General features: G+C 49.2%; 1 protein-coding gene across 1 annotated transcript; it reads right to left on the bottom strand.

Annotated features, from left to right (window-relative positions):
• Positions 1 to 13,973: 13,973 nt before the first annotated feature.
• RGCC (regulator of cell cycle) lies at positions 13,974 to 20,823 on the bottom strand. The gene is made up of 5 exons (XM_061598124.1): positions 20,727 to 20,823; positions 17,699 to 17,857; positions 16,806 to 16,892; positions 15,688 to 15,750; positions 13,974 to 14,971 (listed from the first exon to the last, which is right to left on the bottom strand). Exons 1-5 carry the CDS (start codon positions 20,752 to 20,754, stop codon positions 14,964 to 14,966), a joined length of 345 nt encoding a protein of 114 aa, XP_061454108.1. The 5' UTR covers positions 20,755 to 20,823; the 3' UTR covers positions 13,974 to 14,963.
• Positions 20,824 to 21,214: the final 391 nt, after the last annotated feature.

The raw sequence follows: 21,214 nt of genomic DNA, 5'->3' as shown, positions 1-21,214 counted from the left end.
TTTGGGTACCACTGAACATTTTGGGGCAAAAATTCCTAAGCAGTTTACAGAAATCATAAAACCAGGACACCATAAATACAATAAAGTACAGATAAAGATCAGACTAAAATAAATACATGTAAAGCCTATATTTTAAAAGAGAAAGTCAGCAAATGGGTAACACTTTCAAACATCCACTATAATGGCAGCAGTGAATAGCAGTTCACAATTAGTTTATCTAAACTTTAGAAAAAATTACAAGCAGCAAAAAACCCACAAAAAATTCAACAAAGGGTCCACCACCCCCTCCTTAAAGTCCAACATCAAGACTCCTTCTTTTACCTCAACAGACTAACAGGGCTGGCTCTCTTCTGGAGATATTTAAAATACTAGGTGCAGAAAGATGTTAGAATGCAGGGGTACAGGTGACTCTGCCCAATTGTAGGGCTGGAGGTGCTGCTGTTGCTGTTATTATTTAGTAATAATTAATAATTGTGTTGTTGTATAGGACCATCATTACACATCCCATAGTAACAATGACGATGATGGTATTGGAATGTATGGCACCTTACAGCAGGGGAAAGTAGCAGACCAGACAGTTTACGTCCCAGAGGGACGACAGCCATGTTGGTCTGTGGCAGCAAGGCCAAAACTGGAGCCTTGTGGTACCTGAAGTCAGCCACAGATTTCTTAATGGCAGAATTGCACCAGTAGATGCATGTGCAGGAGTGGGTGGGCTCAAGTCCCGCCTGGACCTGCCACAATAACCCTGCTAGTTCCTAAGGTTTGCAAAGAGTCTTTGTTTTTTAATGTTTAACAAGGGGGTTGTGTGGGTGAGGTAAAGGATGTCCAGAGATGAATGTTACACAGTTACATGCCTACTCAGTAAGACTACAGTCCTATCCCATGTCAGAGAAAGACCCATCGAACTCAGTAGGGCTTCGTTCTGAGTACATGTGTATAGGATCACACTGTAAGTGGGTTTAGGCTTTGGAAGCCGCAGGTGTCTCCTGCTCCTCTCTGTGCGTTGTGCTTGGAGGGGTTTGTGTGTCACACAAGACTTTTCCGTCTTTTGCAACAAACATGGTAACCCCTCTGGAAATTGTTTGTGTGCGTCGTGCTTTTTCCTTTAGAAAGTTCAGAGCTGCTTGCAGGGGGGCTTCCAGCTGTTTCTCGTACAGGCATAGTAATCGGTTGGATCCCAGGTAACCTTTGGCCAAAGCAAAAGCATTTCCGGTGTTCCAGGGTCCACTGGACTGGCAACCCTTTCAAAGAAGCCTCAGCAATACAGTACTTTGGCTCCCCCAGGTGGTATCACAGGGTATCTCTAGGATGATACAGAATGAAATGGAAATGCACTGCCGTCACGTATCCAGAGGGGGTTCACCATTGCCTCCCTCTGAGGCTGAGAGGCAGTGACTGGCCCAAGGTCACCCAGTGAGCTTCATGGTTGGGTGGGGATTCGAACGGTCCAACACCTTAACCACTACACCACACTGGCAACACAATTAATAAAGAAATCCCTGTAGGTAGGTAAGGACCTGAAGAAAGTCCTATTGAAATTGATGGGGCATGTTTTGTTTGTAAATGGTAAGTGTTAAAATATTTATTCTCACAAAGTATATTTTAAAAAAATAAGAAAAAATGTATGGGACTCAACAACTGAACTCTTCAGTCGTTCCAATTTCAACAAGGTAGGCAGTAATTTTCTCTGAATTTCTGTGATTATTTATAGTGGAACCTACTTTTTACATATATATGGTTATTCTTTGTATGCAGGGAGCTCTTCCTGCACCAGTTCAGGCTGACAGCCTTTCAGCCTTGGCTGTTTCTTCCCCAGTCTCTGAGGACTGTCAGATATCTGTCCTCCATTTCCTCTCTTTCAAAGGAAAGTAGGCAGAACCAGAGCCAATGATAGGCAGAGCAGACTAATTCGCGTTTTGCCCCATCTTCCTGCCTACTGAATTCTAAAATGGCATCACTAATGCTAAGGAGGGCAAAACTGACTGGAAGTGCCACCTTCTGGGCTGGATGTAGGGAAAAGGGCAGGCGGGGGAGACTGGCTGAGGTTGAGGGGACAGTGCCCAGTTTGCCCTGATGAACCAGCCTCCATTGCTACTCAGAAGTAAATTGCACTGACTGCGTACTCTCGGCCTTAATGTACTCTAAGCCCCATTGAAGTTGGAGGTACTTCTGAGTAAAGATGCCTGGAATCCCAGTGGGAGAGAGGGAGAATGTATGTGAAACCCTTTGAGGACTTAAAGAAAGCCCTAAATGGTGGTGTTAGCTGAACAGACAGTTTCCCCCCTGAATTTAAGGTAAGGTATACACGCATGTGGAGATGGCAAAGCATTAACTATACATGCAGAACGAAACTGGACTTTTGCCTCTCGGAAATGGTCAAATATTGAACACCTGCATTTAGCCCAAGAGCAGCAATCACTTTGGTTATACTCATGGATGCTATTACTGTTCATGCAAGAGAGAAGCAGTGGTTTCTCCTGTGGGAAGGTTACATATTCAAGATTGCAAACCTCTTTTGAAACGCAGCAGAGCACTGAAATCCATTTGTGATATGGCATGAGGAAGGAAAGGTCCTGCCATTTGAAGGAAAATGTGAACATTTGCATTGAGCATCAAGACCAATGTTGAGTTGGCACCATCAGGCACTTGCTGATGGCCTGAGCTCTCGGAGGGGCCTCCACAACCAAAGGGAAGGAAGGGTGGCACTGCCATGGAGTACACCCAGGGGTGATGCCAAGGGCCTCACCAAACCTCACACCAGCGCTGTTTTGACATGAAAATGTTACGGTACAGCTGCCCTTTGTCCACGGCCCAGCATCTTCCTGGGCTGGGCAGCCTAGATCTCCACTAATTTCTGCATTGACAAAAAAATAAATGTGGAAGTCCCAGCAGCCACTAGATGGAGCCAGGCCTATTCCTTCCTTGCAATAGTTGTTCAGGCAAAGTTTTGACATCTTGGAGGGTGTGGCTCATCAGATTCCACCCTCCCACTGACATTTGTTTTTGGACAGGTAGGGATACTCTGGAGGGGGGCAGCTCTTCTTTGCCCCACTGGCATGCTTGGCGCAATGGGCCTTCCACCATGGTGCCCCACCCCCATGTGCTATATTGCTGTGGCTGGGAAGTAGGATGTTGCTGCCCTATGCCCTATACCGTTCGACCCCGTCTGGCACAGCAGACTGGCAGCGCCTCTTCAGATCTCCCTTCCCCTCCCTGGAGATGCCAGGGACTGACCATCAGGGACCTTCTGCATGGCTAGGGATTGTGGGAGTTGTAGTCCGAATCATCTGGTGGTGACTGGGTTGGCTACTCCTGCAATAAAGCAGCATGTCCTATTCTGGAATTAGGAGATACATGAAATATATCATAAAATTGACTTGTAATATTTTAAATAATATTGAATTCTTAAGTAAGACATATTTGAAATTATACAACAATTATATTAATGTATGGTCCCAGGCTATGGTCTGAAGGCACTGGGGCTGCCACTGAAGCTCAGTGGGTTCTAAGTCTGGTCAGTAAGTGTCCGGATGGGGGACTGCCTGAGAACCACATCCTGGATGCCGCCTTCGATTTCTTAATGAAAGAAAGGCAGGGTATAAATGTAGGAAGATAAATAATGTACCAGTGGACTATGTCTGTAAACAAATTATATTTGAAAAATGCAAACATGGTGCTTTTTTTTTTTGCAGACCCACCACCACGCTATGCTTAGTGCTGTGGAAGAGTTGGGATCTAAGTTCCAGAAGTGCCTCCAGAGGAAAGGTGCACATGATTGCACATGGCAGCCAGAGTCGAAGCACATGCACTGTCAAAATGACATTAATTTCTTATATATATGAACTTAATTATGGATGTTTTTATTGTCTTCCTCCTTTACTGTGAAATTGCTTTAAGACGTTTCATATGAAGCAATTCATAAGTACTGTGAACAGATCAAATCAAATACGTTGTTCCCTTCCCTGCCCAGCATTTTCTCTGCTGTTCTATGGAAGTTGTGACTGCTTCTTGATGGGATGAGTGAGGTGCTTCTTGCTCATCACCTTCTGTCACTTCCTGGCAGCTTTCAGGCCAATCATCCTTTGCTATTGGGAGACTGACATCACCGTCCTGACTGCTGCTACGAGCGTGTTACATCATCACAGGGGATGTGATCTCTAGACAGTCCAAATATGGAGCCACTGGCATTGGGCCACTCCAAGGGTCATGGAGGCAAGTCATAAGTTCAGTCTTAAGTTCAGGATCAGGCAAAGGTCTTGAAGAGGAGCCAGGTGAAGCAATCCACTCGGGTCCAGGACAGATGCCTCTTCCCCCTTGCATGCCTTCCATGATAAAAGGCACCTTAAAATTAGCACAAAAAACCCCCCACCTCCAAACAGGCCTTCCAAGAAGGGACTGGCCCAGGAGAGACTGTACCACTTCCTTCCCTGGGCGTTTGAATTGGCTTTTTTTCATCTGCCAAACTCCTCTCACAAACAATTAGGACATTTCCCATCAATGTTTAACCTAAATATGCTATTCTGCTGCTAAACCCCATTGTTTTATCTTGTCCTATCTGCAGTCAGTTTGTTTACTTCTCGCTGATATCCTTTCAAAGCCCTTAAAATGTTCAACATTTTTACATCTTTTTTTTTAAACATAGTAAAAGAAAAGACAGCTGAAATGCAGGCAACAGATAGGAACAGCATCATGTGACCACACAAGAAGACAGATTATTAAAATAATGATAGCTAGAATAAGACAACCTGAGGAGAGAACTGCTAACTTTGGGGAGAATTTTATTATTATTACCACATGTATTTCCCACCTTTTTTCCTCCAGGGCACTCAAGGTGGTGTATGTGGTTCTTCCCCCATCCCAATTTTAACCTCACAACAACACTATGAGGTAGGTTAGTCTAAAAGTGACTGGCCCAAGATCATCTAGAGAGTGTCATGGCTGAGTGGAAATTTCAACCCGGGGATTTCAACATAGGTCTTGCATGTTTGTTTTAAAACTTCTGATTTTATTTATATTTTGATAAAATTGTATGTCAACTTGTTTTTTATTTTTACAGTATTTTTAATGGAATGTTTCTTTATGGAAACCACTTAGAGATTTTTGTTGATTAAGTGGTCTATAAATCTTGTTAATTACATCAATAAACAACTGATTCATATTTATTACATGTATATCCTGCCTTTCCTCTCAAAGAGAGCCCAGGGTGGCACTTGCATATATTTTCTGTGGTCTAAGCATCCCTTCATCCCTTTTTTCGGGGCCAGCCCTGTCATTAGACAGAGTGAGCCTCAAGCAGTAGATGCTGAAGGCAGGGAGGGGTGGAGAGGTGTTGAAGGACAGAGCGGGGTGTGCCGGTGTCTTCTGCCCTGAGCCCCCCAAGTTGGCTCACTTCCTTGAGGTGCAGTGGTGGAGGGCGCTGTCCCATCCTCAGTGTTGGAAGTGAGGTTCAGCTGCCCATCTGGCTGTCTTTTACACATGGAATAGGAGGGTGCACCATATTGCCCTTCTGTCCTGGCTCAGCCCTTTGAAATCACACTCAGGGTCATTGACATGCTTTTCTCCATTATTTTTAATGCAAAAATTAACTCTAAAGTGGTACATAGATCAGGTTACAGATTACACAGGTCTCTACTTGGCATGGCTAGTCAAGCAGATGTTGTTACAACAATTTGACACACACCCTGAGATCCCTTGAGGAATCTCAGGGTGGGCACATTCCTTGCACCGGGACGGTTTCCCAGATTGGGATTGGGCTAGCAAACAAGCACTCCTACAGATGGGGTTAAAATCAGGCACAGTCTGTTCACTCCTGCGCATATGGCGATATGTCCTTGGCAATGGGGATGGAGAGCTCTCTGCCTGTTCTCCCGCAGGTCCCATCTCCGATTCTTGTGCCACCAGGGCAGTGCATGAGGCGTCTCTGGAAGCGCAGCAGTGTCCAAAGACAGTGTGATGGGAAGCTCTCCCTCAGACTCAGTCGCGCCTACCACAGCCTGTGTCTTGTAGGCAGGGCTGTCACAGGGCAAGCTACTGAAGTCCTCCTCCGTCTCACCCCGCTCCGACTGCAGACCACTGGGCCCTTTTCCCGGATCCCAGTCTCCTCCTGTGCTCCCCTCTGTCAAGAGTTCTTCACGGGGCTCACAACACCTTCCCCCTTGGGCAGCAAAATGCCTTGGCCTGGCCCTTATTTGCTCAGATCAGGTGTGGGGAACCTTTGGCTCGTCAGAGGTTGCTGAACAAAACTCCCATCAGCCCTAGCAAGCATGACCAGTGGCCAGAGACGATGGGAGCTGTAGTTCAGCATCCTCTGGAGGAGGCAAAGTTCCCCTACAGCTGCTTTAGAAGACTATATCATATGCCATGTATATCATGGCAAGGTGCCAGAAGAGGCATAATTTGTATCAGTGCTGTTGCTTGAAGGAGTTAGGCTCTTGCTAGCCCAAAGGGCTCAGAGATGACTTGTGTTGAGATGGTTGTCCCAGGGAGCCTCTGAATCAGCCTTCCCCAACCAGGTGCCCTGCAGATGATTTGGACTACAACTTCCATTAGCCCCACAGCACAGATTGGCAAAGGCTGCTCTAAATCTTTTTCAGCAGTGCTGGTGACTAAAAAAAATACATTTCTGTCAAGAGGTGATTGCATCCCCCCTCACTGCTTGTGCAACAACAATGAAACCTCCATCCGGAGGGAGAAGGGGAACCAGCCGTGAACTTTTTCACCTCATTTACTCGTCCGTCTTTGTATTCTAAGAAACACTCCGATGACGCCCAGATCAAAATTCCTCCACCGTGACAGTTTCAAGAGAGGACTCAGCCACATGACTCCCAGCCTCCTGCCCCACAACACCCACTCTGTTTACATATTGCTGAGAAGCTGCTTCACAAAGGGGAAATATTAAAATAGAAGTGTGGCATCTGGGCACGCAGAGAAATGGAACAGTTTCCCACAGCAGGGAACTCCCATCACACACACACTCAAGCCAGGCCTCTGCAATGATTCATCGCAAGCTCTGCACCTCACTGCATGGAGACCACAGCGCCAACACTTAATCTGTGGTTTAACTTATGGAACTCACTGCCACAAGAGAAAGAAGGCTGCTAGTCTAGCTTAGAGAATTCAGAGGCGGAGGCAGAGGCCTACCAATGGCTGCTGGCATGACAGGAACCTCCATGTATAGACAGAGACAGTCTCTCTCTGCCTACCAGGCACTGCCAATGTAGGTGTATATATGCAAAATTTGGAAATAATTACTAGAATTTAAATAGAAATAGTGTACATCTCACCATAGTAGAAAAGACTGTGACCTGTGTGCCTGCTCACTCTGCTGATCAGGTGCCAACTTGGATATTTCAGCAGTCCTGCTCTGTAATTTTATGACTGTAATTTTGCATAACGTAAGAAGAGCCCAAAAGCTGAATCAGGCCAAAGGAGGCCCATTTAACTCAGCTCCCTGTTCTTTCAGTGGCTCACCAAACACCCCAAAGGGAAGCCCACAAGCAAGACTCAAGCGCAACATGGCCACCCTATGGCCTGGTTGGCACATAACAGTGAGCCAAACGACAGTGGCTTACTGTGAATGTGCAAGCATGCTGTTGTCCAGAGATAAAATCTTCTGACTGCCTGACTCCTCCCCAGATCTTGCCACTCTGGTGCTAGCCAGAGCTAAGCCATGGTTTTACTCAGAGTTGCATGTGTACTTGGGTTCATGGTTTGTCTTGCTCCAAGTAACTCAGGTTTCCTCTTGCTTTACCACTCGTGGTTTGTTTAGGGGAGACAAACTATGAGTCTGGATCCGCAAGCAATGGTCTGCCAAGCCATTGCTTAGTTCTGGGTAACTCAGCAGCAGCAGCACCAGGGCCAAGGGAGGAGGGAAGTGGCCACACTTTTCTCTCTGGGCACCAGGATGCATGCTTATGGACAGTAAGCCCATAGTTTGGCAAGCTGTTGCATGTTATTGAGGCCAGCATGTGCCTGAAATAATTGGTGTGATGTGCTGGGGAAGTCAGCCACACAGGAACCTCAGAGAATGACCTCTTCTAGTCCCAAGTGGCCAGAGGGGGCATGCCCTCCCCTCATTTCCCCTTCCCCACAATTGTTATGTTCATCTTTATGGCTGATTCCCAGGGCCAAGGCCCACCCTGTTCCCTACAATGGGACCCAAACAATGCAGGGAAGTGATCCAGCGGAGGTGGGGGGGGGGGAGGGAGGGAACGGATGCGGCCACAGAACACTGAAGGTTGCACGGTGTCCCTGGATGCTTCAAAGGTGAGATCTCATGCCTGTGGTGGTGAAAGAGGAAGGATTGTGGTAGGTGAGCCATGCCCACTGCAGGAGCCTGACAGAAAGGTCTTCAGGCATCCCCAAATATACATCTTCATATACCTATGAATATTGTGCCCTTTTGGAATTGAACTGGGAGGGGGGAGATGCTGCAAAGCACGTTCAGGAAGAACAACAACAAGGACCCCATCAAAGACTTTTGAGGAATACAACCTAGAGATTAAAAAAAACCTGATTAGTAAGAAAGTTACTACTGCAATGAAATACACCGCAATGAAAGGCACATAACGTTTGGGGAGGGTTTGCCCTGACCGGCCAGCAGAAATGAAGAATTAATTTTAGGGATTGGGGGAGAAATTCAATTCAGGTCACATTTAAAGATGAACCTGCCTAATTCACACTTTCTGAAGCAATATGCAAACCAAAACACAGCCATCCTTTGAAATTTGCACTTCTATGAATTTGGCAACGTAGTTTTCCGGCCAAGTCATGTGAACAAAAATACAGATACAAGGGTAGAATGCATAAAAATTCATATATTGGTGAAAATAACATACAAAAATGTATTGTATTAGGGGAAATTGCTTTGCAAAAATGTGTATGAGGCAAAATTGCATAGAAAAATGTGTATATTAGGAGAAACTCACACTAAAATGCTGATGAATTTTCACGAGGACTTCTTAAAAAAATCCAGACTGATGTGGAAATGTGGAGAACTGAATTTAAGACTGGGAAAACAAGAAACCCCAAACTGACACATTTGAGCATCCCGAGCTATTATCCAATCTTCCTAAATAAGAGTCTGTAGAGATGGGCCCTGGTGGGGAGACACAGCAATGCCTGTGTCTGTGATGGCTGGGGAAAAATGGCTTCCATCCCAATTGTCTCTGTTGTGCATAGTCTATCGCCTGGACCCACATCACGTGATCATGCAGAGAAAATAAATGGGGATAGGATGTGTGAACTCACCCCCTGAGTGAACTGTCTACAAAGGTCACTGATTCATAGGGTCGCCATAAGTCGTAATCGACTTGAAGGCACATAACAACAACAACAAATGAAGGAGGTCACAGGACCCTAGACTAGTAGAGTTGGAAGAAGGCCATCAAGTCCAGCCCCCCTGCTCTGTGCAGGACAGGTGATCACATTCTGGCTACTGACTGCAGAACTAACTTGTTTGCAGGGCTAATTCCTGGGAAGGAATTTCCCTTGCCTCCTTTCAGCTTCTGTCCCAGGGCAGGGGAGGTTCTGAATGCTGACTTAGAGGAACTGTACGACACCACCCATGGTGCAGAGCGAAAGGAGAAAGACAGGGCAGAAGGGGGGCAGCAGGAGAGTCCTGTGACCAGATTCTTTTCTCATTCCCAGCAGCACGCTCAGGGAACTTAGTCATACCGGGCAATTTAAGAAGAACTGGCTTGCTCCCTGCCTGCTGCAGACTCGTGCTTCTTGTAGTAGCCTCTCAATGTACATTGCAAATACCTCGCTTTCCCCCGCCTTGTACCTGCCCAAACTTCAGGGCTTTCTTTCTTCTTCCCTACCATTCCTTTTTCCTTTTGTATCGTGTCCTCTAGGCAGAGACTGCAGGCAAGGGACACCTTCTCTCTCTTTTTTTACATGATTTTTAAATTAATTTTCATTACAGGTATACAAAGAGTCAATAGGTATAGGTTGACACATATCACTATAAAGGAAAATGTATACTCCACACCCAATTAAAGAGTTCCAGATTTCCTGGGAGGCAGATGAAAGTTGCTGTTGTAATTGATGTTTCAAAGTGTATGAAATAAAGTTCCACCAATCTGTACAAAATGCATCAGGTTTAGTTTGTCCCTGAAGAGAAAGCAGAGGGTTTGTGATTTCCCCCCAGGATTCCCCAGGACAGCAATATTCCATGTGATTTTATGCCACAGGGAAGATTTAGTTTTTCCAGCTGTTTCCACTCCTGGGCTATAGAAATCCATGCCACCTCCAAGGAGGGACCACTTTATCTTAATGTTTGTACGGTACCGAGTAAATTATAAGTGCTAAATCTGATGGAGGCAGACACACAGTTCCTGAGTGGAACCAGCTTTTCTTGCGGGTTCCCACGAATGCAGAAGCTGCTCTCAGCTGGGGTTTAAAATGCCCAAAAGGTTCCCAAAACAGCTGCCTGCCTCTTTGTTGCAGACTACCTACGAAAGAACCTGAAGCTCCCCAGGGACCCAGCCCCTCCGGGGTTTTGCTCCTCTGTGGGGAACCCCAGAAGAGATAGCATCCATACCATGTAAGTGAAGTGCATGACTTCTCTGTTGTTTGTTAAGGTGCTGGGAACTATAGCTCTGTGAGGTGTAAACTACAGTTTCCAGGATTCTTTGAGGGAAGCCATATGTTTTAACTATGCTTTAAATGCATTGTGCAGATGTGGTTGGTGCCCCATCAGTTGCGTCTTCAAGGAGTTAGATAACATGCCATTCACACCCTGGAATCAGGACTTAGCAGGATAGCTACTTAAAGGCCATAAGCTGGCAAGCTCTTCACTGAGAGAGTGCCACCTCTAATCCCTGGAAAGACTCCTGTGCCTTGTAGTAGACATTCAACAGGTGATTTCCTTGCTGCCCCCCCCCCGACAGGAACTGCAGTGATAGAAAGCAAGCTTGTCCTGGTGGGTTTCTGCACCTTAGGTAGGCTTAAAGGCACAAGAGCATTCTAGGGGGGAAAAGGCAACCGTCCAGTACTCTCCTTCTTTCCTGATGCAACTGTACTGCAGAGCAGAGCACCACAGCAACCAAGCTAGAAACAGACACTTAACAACATACTCAGACAGGGAGTGAAAACCGCGAAGGCTGATGATGGCGAACCCCCAGCCACCTCGCTCCACGTGGAGCAGAAGGCACTTACGGCCTTGACAGGCATGTACTCTCCTCCACACTCAAGTAAGATTACTGTGTCCCATTCCTGGACAGGAAGGGTGAACATTGCAGCAGTTGAAGTGGTGGTGGTGGAGGAGGAGCCTGGCATTCCACTTGCCCTGCATTGCAAGAGTTGCAGAGCCTCTGCATGCTCTCACCACCAGCAACAACTGCATGCTGAAGAAAGGATGCCGAACCTGATGACCGAAGAATCAAAATGCTGTGCGACGAGAAACAACCACAACAAGGCCAGACTGCGGGAGAAGCACACACCTCCACCCCCCTGGAACTGATTCGCAACAGATGCAGGACATGGCAAAGGGCGCCTTGCTTACACCCTCTCTAGCATCTTTCTCTGGACACCTCATGTGGTCATCTACACTGACCCTGTGATAAAGGAAGGCCAGAGGTTGCCAGCCTCGCATTATCCCACTATCACTTCCTGTGAATCCACAGCACGGACTTCATTGGGGGCGCCTTGATTGGGGTTGTCTTCTGGAATATGCAGCTGGCATAGCCCCTTCAACAGTCTAGATGGGCACACGGGTCAGGGTGGGAGGGTGGAGTGGGGGTGGGAATGTCCCAGTGGATGCTGAACACAGAAACAGCCCCTGCCTGGCGGGATGGAAGGAACCCAACAAAGTGATGCTGAGAACTGAAAAGGCTGTACACACAGGCCAACCTCCCCCAACGTGGTGCCCTCTAGATGCTTTGGACTACAGCTCCCAAAAACCCAGCCAGCACTCCTGGCCAGGCCACACTCCTGCAGCCAATGCCACCCCCTTCCTACTGTAAGGCGCTGTCCCAGCATTTCGCAGTCATGCACTGTGCGGGGGGGGGGAAGCCAGCCTTCCCTCCCCACATTTGGGGTTTCAGTGTATATTTATAATATTGGCGGTTGCTTGGCAATGGCTGCGCTCACGTTGCACTTCTCGTGGGTAGCAGATGTCTTCTGGAAAGCCTGACATCATGCGTGGCGACTGGGGAGGAAGTGGCTTACCTCAAGTAAGGCTCTGCGAGCTCACAGATTTGCAAGCCCAGCAAGGAAAGGCCCTTTCTAGCCAGGGCTTAAAATAAATGCTGCACACTCTCTTCCCCCTCCCTGCAAATATTTCTTGCACAGTTTCACCAGTCCGCTCACATGCACCGCCTAGCCCTGCCAGGCCCCTTGCCCTGCCTCCTGCGTACTCTCTCTGCTGAGAGCAGCTGCCCCCCCATCTCTTCCTCCGGTTTCCTTGAGCAGCTCTTGGCGTACTTCCTCACCTGCCTCACCTCTACAGCAACTTCAGTTTAGACACAAACCTGGACTTGCTCGCTCAGCCATTGTTCACTTTTCATAGAATCGTGGAGTTGGAAGGGGCCTATGAGGCCATCAAGTCCAACCCCCTGCTCCATACAGGAATCCAGATTAAAGCATCCCCGGCAGGGTGAGCAGCATGACGGGGAGACCAATGCCAGATGGACCCAAACGGGTTGTGTGAATAAACCAGCATACATTTTGACCAGAGACCAACGGCTGTTCATGAGCCTTCCGGGTTGCCTCCCTACTTGGAGGAGAGGCCAGCAGGGTCCATGGCAGAGCCTTCTCTGCAGTGATGATGATACCCTAACTGACAGTGAGAGAGATGCCTGTGTGTGTGCTCTGTGTCTGTCCAGGATTTTGTTGGCATGTATGTGCTGTGGCACTATGCGATCTGTGGGGTCGCCATGCCCATCACTGGCATGTGGGCCCTGGTGAACTGCCAACGTGGCCTTCAAGGCTGAAAGGAGTCCCATCCCCCCCAACTTTAGAATCAAGCTCCTAAAACCCCCATCCAGCCCACTTAGCATTTAAACACAACTCTAAAGCCATCTTATTCTCCTCTGCCTCTGAAATGGCTTTCATCTCCCTTTCGGCTCTGGCTTTTGAGTGTTTTATTGTGCGAAGTCATTTGACTGTAAATCACCTGGCCTTTGTTAACAGAAAGGCAGTTGCACTCTCATTATTCCATTTCCTAATGTGACAGTGAGAGAGAATTGCCTTGCTAGGCCACACACACACAAAAAGATGTCATCAAGCTCCCCACCCTCCATTGTTTTAGCTTGGTTAGTAGAAAAGACCATGACCCCATCCTTGCCCCCTCTAGGCACAGGGCCTTGCAAGATGCAGAGAGACCCTCCAGAAAACAGCTGCTGGTCAGAATAAAACCTGGCAATTCTGGGCTAGATGGACCTAGGCTTGTTTAGCCTTGAGAAGACTGAGGGGAGATAGGATAGTGCTCTTCAAGTCCTTGAAAGGTTCCCACACAGAGGAGGGCCGGGATCTCTTCTCGATCATCCCAGAGTGCAGGACACGGAATAATGGGCTCATGTTGCAGGAAGCCAGATTTCCTAACTGTTAACAGCGGTAGGACAATGGAACCAATGACTTAGGGAGGTGGTGGGCTCTCCAACGCTGGAGGCCTTCAAGAGGCAGCTGTTGGGTATGCTTTAATTTGGATTCCTGCATTGAGCCTTATAGGCCCCTCCCAACTCTGCGATTATATGATTCTACCAATGCAGGGGATGGGTGGAGAAGAAGAGGGGAAAATAAGGAAGCAGCCCCTTGCCGCTGACCAGATGACCCAACAAGCCAACCCTCCAGGCCCTGGTGCCACCCGGCTGCAAACCCACCTGGAGTGCAATTCTGGCACCTGTTCATCTGCAACCGCTGCACAGTAATATCCCTCCAGGGACAAGCAGATGGGAAGTTTAGACAGAACCTCACATTTTGGCCCAGAGAACAGGCAGTACCATCACTGGAGGCTGAAGACACTCAGATTGTCTGCAAAAGCTCTGTTTATTTAAATAGTTATGTACAAAAACATAAAACTGGAGAGATGCTGCCATGCTATTTTACATTATTTACACTAGAATACAGTCATGGAGGAAAAGGCACCTGGTCCAATCCAGCACAGACCTGGGAGCCCAGAGTAATGCGTGGTTTGTCTCTCCCCTGCCCCTGCCCCCCCCCGTGCCCGGTTTTCCTCATTCGTCTCAATGGAAGGGGGAGTCAATACTTGCTCCCATTCCTGCTGTCTCCATTGAGAAGAACAGGGAAGCCCAGGCACTCTGAAGCATCATGTGTGTATTGGGGTACACAAAAAATGAATTTCGGAAGCAATTCCTGGGTTTATGGTTGAGGGAGAGGATTGGAGCCACTCCCCCAGTTTTAAAAATTGTCCTGGCAATTGGAAGTGAAGAGTCTTCTCTGATCAGTCTGGCTTGAGATCCCATTGAGCCTCCTTCTGTAGACAACCGGAATCCTACACGGCCAAGGTCCTGCGTTCTCCAGCTCTCATCCAGAGCCTGCCATGATCTGAAGCCAACAGCTCTCCTTAGAAGTGTGTAGCTATTTATGCAACCTCCCCCAGTGGGGAAAGAGGGATGTTGCAGGTTTTCACATACAAGCTCGTTCTTTTTTAAATGCAAACTTTAAAAAGGTTTCCTGTGCCTTATTGTTAAGGGGGAGGTTTTTTGTTTTTTTTAAAAAAACACAGTTAACAAGAACAGCTGAGCCAAGTGGTTAAGTAGTTAGAACAACCCTACATTCTGGCTGGGATCTTTGCTGATAACCAAATTGTGCCATGCCACAAGGTCCATTCGCCGGCAGCCCTGAAGTCAGAGTGGGTGACCCATGAACTTGAACTTGCTGTAGTGGGTCTAGTGCCAGCAGTGCTCCTTCGTCCTGCCCATACACAGCGAGACAGCAAGGCGGCGCAAGAGGGGATGCTCGAGTCAGAACCCGCCTCTTGAGGAGACAGCAGCAACTCACATCTCTGCAACACAAAGGAAACAAGAGGGTCAAAACAAAACATCTCTCTTCTGTTTCCAGGCCTGCCTTGCCTGGGTTGTGGCACCTAGGACAAAGCCTTCCCCAAACTGGTGGAGATGTGAAGGCTTGGGTGGGAAAAACAGAAAAATTGGGAAAGGGAACAATTTTTCCTGCTTTTTCCCCAGGTCCTTACAACTCTAAACTGGTGCCCTTCAGATATTGTAGGACTACAACTCCCAATAGCCTCAGCGAGCACGGCTGATGGTCAAGGATGATGGGAGTTGAGGTCCAGCAGCATCTGGACAGCCACAGGATGGGGAAAGCGTAGCCATTGTTTCACTGTGACTGAAAAACCTGCATATTCCATGTCCTGGCCAGCACCCTGAAACGTCTCATAGCATGTCAGGACTCACAGCAGACAGACCAACATGTTGGTATTCAGGCCCATTTCACAGCAGAAGGGCAGACAGATCAAGCACATAGAATAAGATTCTTCCTGTATATGTTGTGCCCAAAAATTAATCAGTGTCCTTGTTTAATGAGAACAAGCCAAGAGTTTTTCCCCTTAAGAACTATCAAGATTATTATTACAGAAACTCTTTTTTGACATAACAGTGACCACACAGCAAAGCACTGCAGCCAAAGCATTTCCACCAACGCTTCTGCACAGATGTTGCATTGCAAGGCATGGCAGCAGTGAGAGACCCCCCTCATACATACCTTCCAACACCCTGTCAAGGTCTGCAATGAATTCTTCCAGCTCTTGTGTGTCTCCAAGTTTAGCTACAGAACAAAGGCATATGAAGATGTGAACTCATTCACTTACACTGACAAATCTTAATCAAGTTCTTAAGAAAGTATTAGGATCGGAGGACACTGAAAAAATCCTACATCGTAAACCTTTGCTAATTTTTTAAAAAATTGTCTGGCTAATGAAGTTGTAGTCCAAAACATCTAGAGGGCACCATGTTGGGAAAAATGGAAATGGACTGCCTTCAAGTCGATCCCAACTTATGACTACCCTATGAATAGGGTTTTCATGGTAAGCGGTATTCAGAGGGGGTTTACCATTGCCTCCCTCTGAGGCTAGTTCTCCCCAGCTGACTGGGGCCTGCTCAGCATGCCACAGCTGCACAAGCCAGCCCCTTTCTTGTCCGCAGCTGTCAGCTGGGGGGCAACTGGGCTCCTTGGGACTATGCAGCTTGCCCACGCACATAACCCCTGAGCCACTCACTGTGGGGTGATCTTTAGCTGGCCCTTGACGCCCAGGAGACAAGAGCGGGGCTTTGAACTCAGACTCTGGACTCTCAGCCAGGCTCTCCTCCCCACTGTGCTATACGGCTGCCTTATAATTAAGGGCACTAAGCAAGCTTTAAAAGCTCATGTTAGACTAATGGACCCCGATTTATTTTTATTTAAAACATTTCCATCCATCCCTTTTACCCTAAAATAGGGCACTCAGGGCAGCTCACAATGAAATCATACACAATAAAAACACAAAAACATTAAAATAGATAAAAATACATAAAACATAGTTAAATCTAGGGGAGTGATATTTTCTTTTCACTTATTTATTGAGTTTACACCCCACCCTTCCTCCCTAAGAAGCCCAGGGCAACAAAGAATTTAACAAGGAAAAGAAAAACATACTGTATAGACAACACTGAGCTAGACTAACCAATGGCCTGACCAATCTTCGTAACAGATGCTTACCAGGAACACAAAACCAGAGCAGCCCCTCCCTTCCCCCGGAGATGGAACAGGAGCCCAGTCTGCTTCTTTGGTATAAGGCGGCTCCTTAGGTCTGGCACAGCGCTTGCCAGTCCTCTGCACCTTACCTCTGGAGGAGTGGGTTGTCGCAGTTGGCGGGGTGTTGAGGTCCTCCTCACTGGTGTTCAAGCTGCTGCCAGGAGATGTGCTGCTGCCTGCAGGAGGAGCAAGAGGAAATGGGAGTAACTCTGCCATGATCTTCCCAGGAGGCCATACAGAACCCAGCAAGGGGCTTCCAGCCCTGGAGTGCAGCCTCTGGTGGGCGGGTAGCCTGCTCTGCTCAGACTGCACCTGCTGGGGAGGGCACTTATGCATGCTAGGAGGGAATGTGGGGTGACATTATCTGTGCCAACAGGTGTGCAAGGAGAAGGCTAGGAGCTGACAGTGAGTCAGGGGGTGGGGGTGAGAAAGCCCCTTGAGTCAGAAACAGCAAAGGGGAGGGGTTAAAATGAACCCTGCCCACCACCCGTTGATAACGGGAAAAGCCTACTTTGTTCCAGCCTTCCTAGACCACTTTAACCAAGAGTTTTTGGAAGCCCAGGGCCCATATTGTACTGTGGGGGCTCTAAGAGGTCTCTCCGTGCAGGGACCACAACTGACAGCGAAATGAGCCACACACAAGGCCTGTTGATGGCAGCAGAGACAGACTGACTGCTGTACCCAGCCAGAGAGGCAAACTAGATAATGGCCTGGCAGGGCAGAATTCTAGGGCTGCCTCCCTTGGCTATCTTTAGAAGCCACTGCCTGTACTTTTGGAGGTGGCGGCCTGGTCAGCAGGATGCCTTTTCTTGGGTACCAGCCCAGAAAGAGAGAGAGAGCATTATGCTGGCCAGCAGACGAGGCAGCCAGCCAATTGTTACGCTCACCCAGGGCAGTCAGAAGTCCTGCCACAGAACAGGAGAAGAGAAATATACAGCCCCTCTCTCACCCCCCCCGCCCCGTTTCCTGCCGTCTCACTCACTTCCTGACTCATCAATGCCGCTGTCATACATGCCGGGGAGGGTCCTTCTCTTCAGCTCCTCCAGGTGCTGCTCATACTGAGACGGTTCTCTCCTGCCGAAGTCCTGGACCACCTGGTCAAACTCCACCAGGAAGTCATCAAGATAGTCGGTGGACAGCACTGCAGAGGGACACAAACACACACAGGCTGAGCGCTAGTCAACTGCAACCCTCCTGCCAGGGCCAGAAGCTCACGAGGCTGTCCCAGCATCTCCCTTCCTACGTCCCTGTATGTCTTACTGCAGGCCTTGCGCCAGGAAGAGCAAGTATGCAACAGCGTCCATTTAGTAAGTCAGCAGCAGAGACTGAAGGGAAACCTCAGCCTCATTTATTAAGGGCAAGCTTCCCTTTCTAGGCAGCCAGTTGTGTAAAGGTGTGAAACCAAAGGTGTGAAACCACACAACTAATTGTAACTGAAGGGGCAGTCAGTCACCCAGGCTCTCAGGGGATCTTAGACCCCTTACCTTTTTGGGAGCAGGGTCCCAGTGTCTCCAGCACCCTATGAGCCAATCAGAGTGAAAGGAGATGAGTCAACCACTAAGGAGACTATTCTCAGTAGCTAACACATTATCCTTTCATGCTAATTAGCTTCTAGGGATGTCTGTTGTGGGAGAAGGCACCCTCAGGAAGGACTGAAGGGTGTGGAGATGATGACAGAGAGCAAGTAAGTGAAGGGGTGTGGCATGACTATCAGGAAGGGACCCTACACTTCTGAATTTGACACTACGCTCCTGGGGGCAGTGAAACAGCTAGGACTGTGGTTCGATATTAAAGAGAAAGAAAGGAGGATCCAAACGTTGGCTTTAATCAGGATCCGCTTCTGTTCAGGGCACTCCCTTCAGGCGAGAGGGTTTGCACAAGCAGGCCAACCAAGGCAGCAAAGCTTTGATGGAAGGGGCAGGGGTGGCGGCACAGCAACTTTCCACCCGCTCAGAGGGCCCTGTGAGGTAGGCAGGCCTGCCAGCTGGCCACCCAACAGCCTTATCTTTCCATCTTCTTGTTTTGGGAAGAGGCAGGTGCACTCACAGACAATGGGGCCTCAATGCACTCATTTCCCTGCGCCTGCCTGTCCACTCACCCAAGTGATCACACCAAGCTAGGAACGGATGAGAATTTCGATTCAGTTTGCATTTCAAGAAGAATTTATCAAATTTGCACTTTCCAAAACAATATGAGAACTGAAGCACAGCCATCCATTGAAATTTGCATTTATTAGGATTTTGGGATGCGGTTCTCCAGCTAAACAACATTTACAAAAATGCATCTATCAGGGGCAAGTGTGCATAAAAATGAACACACGAGTGAAAATAACATGCAAAAAGGCAAGAAATGATGAGAAATGGCTTCCAAAAGTGTGTCCCTTTGTCAAAACTGCCTACAAAAATTGGTTTATTTGGAGAAATTTGCACTAAAATGGTGGAGAATTTTCAGGAGGATTTTTTTTAAATTCGCAGATTACTGTAGAAATGTAGAGAACTGAATTTAACATTGGAAAAATGAGAAACTGAGAGAACTGAGACAGCAGATCTTGCCTTCCCTACACCAAGCCCTTCTGCAGGAAAGCGAAAGGACTGGCCGCCTGCTTCAAAAGGGGCCCTCTGGACCTACCTGAGCAGCTGGGAAAGATTTGAGGGGGAGAAAATGGGAAACGTGTTTTCTACACAGGGGTGAGGCTGGGGGCGGGAACCTCCCACATTCACCGCTATCTGGTGGGGAGAACTGAAGTGCAAAGTTTATTCTGCTCAGACTTTTGTAAGACGCGCACTCTGGGGGGACTTCCACGTCATTTTCCGCCCACCTGGATTTGTTTTCCTTCTCCCACGAAAGGCGAAAAAAGAAGAAACCACGAGCGCGTCTGCCCAAAATTCGGTTTCTCTCAAGCCGAAACACACCTCAAGCCATTTCCTCGCATTTCTTCAGGCAGGCGACGGGGGTCACCCCTGTTGTCTGGGAAGCGGCCCCCTCAGTTAAGAGGGGGCGAGGGCCGCTCCCCCTAGAGATGCGCCGCGGAGCAGATCCCCGCCGGGGGCTGTTGGGACGGAGGGCGAGGCAGCCAGCACAGCTTACCTGCCCAAGTCTGGAAACGCCGCCGCGGAGCAGATCGCGGTTGCCACTTCTGCTGCGCTGGACTCGGGCGGCCGCGTCTTGTGTGAATGCGCCTAGCCAAACACGCGGGAGGGCCTCAGGCACCGACAGGCGCCGAAGTGCAGGGGAAGGGGGGGAGCTCCCGGCCGGCCTCGGAAGGAGAAGACTGACCGACGGCCCACGCGAGCGGGAGCCACGAGAGGCGAGGTGGAGGGGCGGGAGGCGGCGGCAGACGGCCCGCCAAGGCCGGGAAAGGGAATTTCTTGCTTGGACCTCTGCGGCAGCCCTGCCAGTGGCAGAGAAGGGACGGGTCGGCCCCTGCCCCGAGGGGCTGCCGCTCCTCACAGCCCAGCCTGGAGGGCTTCCCCTCGCCGCTAGCCCCGGTCGAGCAGCAAAAAGCCACAGCAGAAGCGCAGGAGCTTGGAAGGGCGGTTGGAAAACCGGCCTGGCGAAGACTCGCAGGGGCGCGATCAACGCCCAGCGGCTCCGGTCACCGATGAACTCAATGCGCCGCTGCCCTTCGAGTTAGACATCTGCGGGCGACTTTCTAAAGCGCTACTTTGCAAGAGGCCTGGAGACCCGCTTTCGGCCCACCCTCGTGGATACCCTGAGGCAGAAACATCCCGATGCCGAAGGAGTCTTTGCTGTCCTTGGGACGGGCTGTTTCAGCCCCAGCAGGTTTGCCGCAGGCTGGACTGCCCCGCGCCTCTCCGTCCGCCAACTCGCGGCAACCGTCCGCAGCAGGACCAGAGCCGTTCACGGGGGCGCGTGCGCGCAGCAACTCCGCGTGAACGTCAGAAAGCAATCGGCGCTCGGCCATGAGACACTCCCCCCGCCTCCCCTCTTCTGCCGAGGCACAAAAATATTCCCCGCACATACACAGCAGCAAGAGAGTGCGTCCTGACCTGTCTCGCTCGCGGCTCGGCCGGCCATCGCGCTCCCTTGCCAGGCTCTGCTCCTCCCGAACGTGGCAAGTTGAAAATTAGCAAAGGCTCGGGAGCGGTTACATTTTGTGCTCTAGGCCCCGCCCCTCGCGCTGCCCGCTCAGCCAATCGCCGGGCGAGGCGACCAAGCGGAGGGACTTTTTCTGTGAACGGAGGAAGGAAATGAGCACACCAAGGTGCTAGTCCCTAGGGAGAGTGGGAAAGGCCGGTCGGGGGAGGGGTGACCCTGATTGCAGCGCTGCGGGACATTACCACCAAAAGTAGGCGAAGAGGCCCTCGAGCAGGTGCAGAGTGCTGGTCACGTCATGGGGCGGGGAAAAATAAATAATGACTAAAATGAAGTCTTTTCTGGCAGTGAAGTACCCGCTTGCTTTGAGTTCTCCAAAGGAAGACGAGTCTTCCCTTGGGCGGAATTAATGAACCCACCGCTCAGAGTACACGTGCGGAAC

Source organism: Rhineura floridana, chromosome 16, assembly GCF_030035675.1.
Source record: "Rhineura floridana isolate rRhiFlo1 chromosome 16, rRhiFlo1.hap2, whole genome shotgun sequence".
NCBI lineage: Eukaryota > Metazoa > Chordata > Lepidosauria > Squamata > Rhineuridae > Rhineura > Rhineura floridana.
This window is presented reverse-complemented; position numbering and strand designations above follow the sequence as displayed.